The sequence below is a fragment of the Pongo pygmaeus genome, chromosome 15, assembly GCF_028885625.2.
Source record: "Pongo pygmaeus isolate AG05252 chromosome 15, NHGRI_mPonPyg2-v2.0_pri, whole genome shotgun sequence".
Classification (NCBI taxonomy): Eukaryota; Metazoa; Chordata; class Mammalia; order Primates; family Hominidae; genus Pongo; species Pongo pygmaeus.
In genome coordinates, this window is record NC_072388.2 from 18,824,410 (window position 1) to 18,831,065 (window position 6,656).

The 6,656-nt window shown below is 41.3% G+C and overlaps 1 protein-coding gene across 1 annotated transcript; it reads left to right on the forward strand.

The window, feature by feature from the left end:
• Positions 1-3,377: 3,377 nt before the first annotated feature.
• On the forward strand, positions 3,378-4,779 carry RNASE6 (ribonuclease A family member k6). Its single transcript, XM_054449094.2, has 2 exons — positions 3,378-3,644; positions 4,008-4,779. The coding sequence occupies exon 2, from the start codon at positions 4,013-4,015 to the stop codon at positions 4,463-4,465; it is 453 nt and encodes a 150-aa protein (XP_054305069.2). The 5' UTR covers positions 3,378-3,644; positions 4,008-4,012; the 3' UTR covers positions 4,466-4,779.
• Positions 4,780-6,656: the final 1,877 nt, after the last annotated feature.

Here is a 6,656-nt window from a genome sequence, read left to right on the forward strand (position 1 = left end):
GCAGTTCCACCCTTCACCTTCCCATAACTCGTCACCCTTCCATTCAGCTTCCAAAGAGACTCACTTACAAACTATTGTCTGCTCTTTGGGGCCAATTCCTTAAAAAATATTTAAAACTCCTCAAAATTGCCTACATTTTCCCCATGTTCCTCTCCCCTATGAAGAGAGTATATGAATTTCAACTATTTAGTCTTTCTTTGAGTCTCATAATTTTTATGGTTCCCATGATTATGCACAGTAATAAATTTGTATGCCTTTTTCTCCTGTTAATCTGTCTATTGTCAGTTCATTTCAGAAGTTTTGAACCTTCAGAGAGAGAGGAAAAATTGTCTTTGCCCCATACCATTCAGATGTTTTGCCCATTTTTCAACTAGGTTGTTGGTTTTCTTATGGTTGAGGTTTTTTGAGTTCTTTGTATATTTTGGATAATGTTCTTTTATCAGATATATCTTTTGCAAATATCTTCTCTCTCAGTCCCTGGCTTGTCTTTTTATTCTCTTAATAGTATCTGTTGCAGAGCAGAAGTTTTCAATTTTAATGAAGTTCCACTTATCAATATTTTTCTTTCATGGATTGTGCTTTTGGTATTATATCTAAAAAATCATTGCCAAACTCAAGGTTGCCTAGATTTTCTCCTATGTTATTTTCTAGAATTTTTATAGTTTTGCATTTTGCATTAGGTCTATGGTCCATTTTGAATTAACATTTGTGTCAGGTGCGGTGGCTTATGCCTGTAATCCCAGCACTTCGGGAGGCCGAGGTGGGCGGATCACAAGGTCAGAGGATGGAGACCATCCTGGCTAACAAGGTGAAACCACGTCTCTGCCAAATATACAAAAATTAGCTGGGCGTGGTGGCAGGCACCTGTAGTCCCAGCTACTCAGGAGGCTGAGGCAGGAGAATGGCATGAACCCAGGAGGCGGAGCTTGCAGTGAGCCGAGATTGCACCACTGCACTCCAGCCTGGGCAACAGAGAAAGACTCCATCTCAAAAAAAAAAAAAAAAAAAAAAAAAAAAAAAAAAAAAAAATTGTGTAGCCAGGCACGATGGCTCACACCTGTAATCCCAGCACTTTGGGAGGCCTAGGTGAGCGGATCACCTGAGGTCAGGAGTTCGAGACCAGCCTCACCAACATGGTGAAACCCTCTCTCTACTAAAAATACAAAATTAGCTGGGTGTGGTGGTGCATGCCTGTAATCCCAACTACTCGCTAGGCTGAGGCAGGAGAATCACTTGAACCCGAGAGGCAGAGGTTGCGGTGAGCTAAGATCATGCCACTGCACTCCAGCCTGGGCAACAAAAGTGAAACTCCATCTCAAAAAAAAATTGTGAAAGATGTAAAGTCCAGGCCTATGAAAAGGTATGAAGTCTAACCTATGAAAAGATTTATTTTTTGCATCTGTACATTCAGTTCCACTACCGTTTATTGAAAAGACTAACTTTTCTCAATTGAAAATTGATTCTGTATCACAGATTAGTTCACTATATTTGTGTGGGTCTACCTCTGGGCTTTCTACTTGGTTCCATTGACCTATTTGTCTATTTTTCACCAATAACACACTGTTTTAACTACTGTAGTTTTATAGTAAGTTTTGAAGTTGGGTCACGTCAGTTTTCTGACTTTGTTCTTTTTCTGCATTGTGTTGACTATTCTGAATCTTTTTTTTTTTTTTTTTTTGACATGGAATCTCGCTCTGTCACCCAGGCTGGAGTGCAGTGGTGCGATCTCAGCTCACTGCAAGCTCCACCTCCCGGGTTCAAGGGATTCTCCTACCTCAGCCTCCCAGGTAGCTGGGACTACAGGCCCCCGCCACCATGCCCAACTAATTTTTTGTATTTTTAGTAGAGACGGGGTTTCACTGTGTTAGCCAGGATGGTCTCGATCTCTTGACCTCGTGATCAGCCTGCCTCGGCCTCCCAAAGTGCTGGGATTACAGGTGTGAGCCACCGTGCCCAGCCTGAATCTTTTACCTTTATATAAACTTCAGAATCAGGTTGTCACTATCCACAAAATAATGTGCTGGGATATTGATTGAGATTGTGCTGAATCTATAGATCAAGTTGAGAGGAAACGACATCTTAACATATTGAGTCTTCCTACTCATGTACATGGAATATCTATGCTTCCTCAATTTCTTTCATTAGAGTTTTAAATTTTTCCCCATACCAATGTTTATATAATGTGTTAGATTTACACCTAAGTATTTCACTTTCTTTGGTGCAATATAAATGGTATTGTGTTTTAAATTTCAAACTGCAATTGTTCATTGCTGGTGTATAAGAAAGCAATTGACTTTTGTATATTAACCTCGTATCCTGCAACCTTGCTATAAACAGACATTATGTTTATTCTACAGACATTTGGAGCCATAAAAGCATGGGGCAAGAGTGTTGTACTATTATATCTTCTCAAAAAAAGACTAATCTGGAAGTAATGTGTAGAATGGATTGGAAGGAGAAAAAAACAAGGCAAGGAGTCCATGTGGGAGGCTTTTATGTGAGCCCTCCATGAGACAATGAGTTCCTGAATAAGGGTGTTGCAGTACCAGTGAAAAGGTAAGAACAGATTCAAGAGGCAAATATCCTAAATTCGGCCTTCATCTTCAGGCTTACAGGTCTTTTCATACACAGTTCTGTCTTTGGGAGGCCCTTAACACTCTCTTCACCTAACTTTTAATTATTCCTCAAAATTCAGTTCAGGTGTTGTGCCCTCCAACAATCCTTCCCCTCTACTATCTTCCCGTAGCCTCCTGCAGTGTCCTCCATCACACTTAAGTGCTATTTATATTAATATAATCTACTTGTCTATATACTTACCTGCCTGTCTCTAATCTCTTTCATTAAATCATGAGCTCCTGGCAGATCACGAGGTCAGGAGATCGAGACCATCCTGGCTAACACAGTGAAACCCCGTCTCTACTAAAAATACAAAAAAATTAGCTGGGCATGGTGGCGGGCAGCTGTAGTCCCAGCTACTCGGGAGGCTGAGGCAGGAGAATGGCGCAAACCCAGGAGGTGGAGCTTGCAGTGAGCAAAGATCGCACCACTACACTCCGGCCTGGGCAACAGAGTGAGAGTCCGCCTCAAAAAAAAAAAGAAAAATCATGAGCTCCTGAATTTGTGTAGCCCAGTACCTGGCCCAATAAGTATATGCATAAATGAATAATTTATTCACATCTGTTGTAGGAACTTACAACATTACCAAGTATGTGAAAGGTATTATATCATATTTATGTGACATATTTTCTCTTAAGAAACAGGAATCATAAAGCTTCAAAAAAAAAAAACACTGAAGCCTCAGATGAGGCAGGAAGCACTCATTCCATATCAGGAAGTGATCAGTTCCTCAAAACTGAGTTTTCAGTCATGTTGTTTCTTTAAGTTGGCTTAGCCTTCCTGTATACATGTGATAATGATACTGTTTTAAAGAACAGGTGTGAAAGTCTAAGAGTTTAATCCAGACTCTGCACAAGAAGTTAATCTGCCAAACCCTAGGATTCTCTTTCTGAAAGCTCAGAATATTTCTTCCCCTTCCCTACACACACAGGGCTGGAAGGGTTAGAGAAGAAAGGCAGACAACAGCTTCTGAGCTTTGGACTAATCACAGCCTCTGTTCTCAGCAGGAGCCCCAACACTGAGACCAGGTAAGAAAGAAGGCCTCAGGGCTGGAGTGAGTAGAGCAGTAAAGACGGCTGGGAGGTAGTGGTCAGACAGAGGGTAAATATTTTAGGAGGGAAGAGGGAAGAAACTGTTTCTGATATGACAGCCATCAAATGCATGAGTACTGGTGAAAGAAAATGGGATATGCCAATCAAAGGAGAGGTCATATTTCTGTTTCCTGGGCTTCAGGTTCTTTATAGAATTGTGAGACTCTGTGAGAAAGAAGATGGTTTTTAAAAGGGAGCTATAAAATCTTAAAAGGCAAAATAAAAATCTAAATAGTTATGATTAAAAATTTTGCTCTTACTGCTTCTCCTACTATAATTATCTTCTCTCTTTCTACACAGAAAAGATGATGCTACGCTTTCCTCTTCTTTTATTGTTGCTCGTTCTATGGGGACCAGTGTGTCCACTTCATGCTTGGCCTAAGCGTCTCACCAAGGCTCACTGGTTTGAAATTCAGCATATACAGACAAGTCCTCTCCAATGCAACAGGGCAATGAGTGGCATCAACAATTATACCCAGCACTGTAAGCATCAAAATACCTTTCTGCATGACTCTTTCCAGAATGTGGCTGCTGTCTGTGATTTGCTCAGCATTGTCTGCAAAAATCGTAGGCACAACTGCCACCAGAGCTCAAAGCCTGTCAACATGACTGACTGCAGACTCATTTCAGGAAAGTATCCCCAGTGCCGCTATAGTGCTGCTGCCCAGTACAAATTCTTCATTGTTGCCTGTGATCCACCTCAGAAGAGCGACCCCCGCTACAAGTTGGTTCCTGTACACTTAGATAGTATTGTCTAAGGCATCCACTGCGTTTCCTTTCATTTGACATAGCTTCTGTTACAATTGCATCCACGTTTTCTTTTCTTTTGTTGATTTCTTGTTCCCATAGAAGAAAGAAGAAAGGTGTTGGGAGAATTAGAGTGCCTAGGATGCCAGACCAGAGTTGAGACAAAAAGAAATAAGATTATTTTCTGCTTTGTAGTTCTGTACTTTTCGAGAGAAGGGAATAGGGAAGAGAGCAAAGAAAGATTCAGATTTCTAACCGTGAAACTTTTGCCAAGCTTTATTGCCCTGTGTTCACAGCAATAAAACCACTTCCTGCTGCATTCTAATGAGTGTGTGTTTGAGATCCACTTTCAAAGCATTGTTTACTGGTACTCAAAGTAACACTGTTTTGACTTTAAGTCCCTAGAAAACTTTTGAGGCCTCCTTGGGGCCCCACTTCCTTGCCCACAAGAAAGGAGAGCGTTTGGGACTTTGGAGCATTTCTTCAAACTCTGCTTATGACTTTATATATTCCCCTGGAAACCATTGTCTATGCTTAATTGGAGGTAGTACTGATACCTTAAAGACAGTTGATGATAATTCACACATAGATTCTGTCACTGGCAACTGAAGGATCCTATGTCTTTTCTATTTGTTTCTGTTTATAATCAGATAATGTTTTAAATATAAGGTGATAGTAGTAGTGATAGGGATAATAATCCATTGTAGTAACCTTAGGGTCAATGCTCTATTATTTATTGAAATGGATAAATAGAAAGCATAGATCAAGAAAAAAGCACTAGGCTTGTCGTGGTGGCTCACGCCTGTAATCCCAGCACTTTGGGAGGCTGAGGCAGGTGGATCATCTGAGGCCAGGAGTTCAAGACCAGCCTGGCCAACATGGTGAAACGCTATCTCTACTAAAGATACAAAAAAATTAGTTGGGCGTGGTGGCGGTGCCTATAATCCCAGCTACTTGGGAGGCTGAGGCAGGAGAATCGCTTGAACCCAGGAGGTGGAAGTTGCAGTGAGCAAATATTGCGACACTGCACTCTAGCCTGGGCAACAGAGTGAGACTCCCATCTCAAAAACAAAAAAAGAAAAAGAGAAAAGCACCAGAAGACCGGATGCAGTGGCTCACACCTGTAATCCCAGCACTTTGGGAGGCTGAGGCAGGCAGATGACTTGAGGCTAAGAGTTTGAGACCAGCCTGGCCAATGTGGTGAAACCCCATCTCTACTAAAAATACAAAAAATTAGCCCGACATGGTGGCAGGAGCCTGTAATTCCAGCTAATCAGGAGCCTGAGGCAAGAGAATCGCTTGAACCTGGGAGGCAGAGGCTGCAGTGAGCCGAGATTGCACCACTGCATTCCAGCCTGGGTGACAGAGCAAAACTCCATCTCAAAAAAAAAAAAAAAAAAAAAAAGGAAAGAAAGAAAGAGAAAAAAGCACTAGGAAACTAAAAACATTCTAGTCCTGTGTAAATACTGAAATACCACAGAAATATTGGGGTTTTGGAACAGAACCTGAACTAAGTCATTTCACAGAAGGAACTTCAGTTTCCTTGTTAACCTCTAGAGTCATTGGGCTAGTGGGCCAGTGTAAATCCCAAGTGCTTTGTACAGTGATGAGTCTTCAAGTAGCAGCCAAAGACAATGAAGTTTGAAAAGGCTACATATTGTAGTGTATCCATTACCTGTGCTGCAAATGAGTCTTTCCAAACCAGACTATTAGTTTAATAGATATGCTAACTCAGCTCACCTTCCTTTACGCTACATATTTATGTCATATCTTAGGAACAAAGAATGGAATATGAGGTTTCAGGAGCCTGGATTCCAGGGTGATGACTGATCAAGGGCCCTCCCATTGGGAAGAGATTAGCAGGCCAGGGCTATATGGCACCTAAGAAGGTGGGTACCTTATAGAGGGAATCCTACAGTGGGACTTAAGTGCTCTAACTCAAAGCAGCTTTCAGTTGTATTCAGCTTTAAGCTGTGTTGCATTTACATTTTATTGTCTCAGAGTCTTCATGTAAAGTGTGGTGGAATGGCAGGGAGAATCTGTGCTCATGTTTGGTATGAACAAGTATAGGAAAGTAGCAGCATCTGAAGGGAAAGGGGTTGAATGGATTTATATGAACATTACCTGGAAATTGCCAGAGATTCTTAAAGGTAACCTAGTAAAACCAAACAACTCAATTGCTGATGCTATTGTTATTTATAT

Coding starts and splice junctions, on each gene's coding strand:
- RNASE6 (XM_054449094.2), top strand. CDS start 4,013: ATGATGCTACGCTTTCCTCTTCTTTTATTGTTGCTCGTTCTATGGGGA.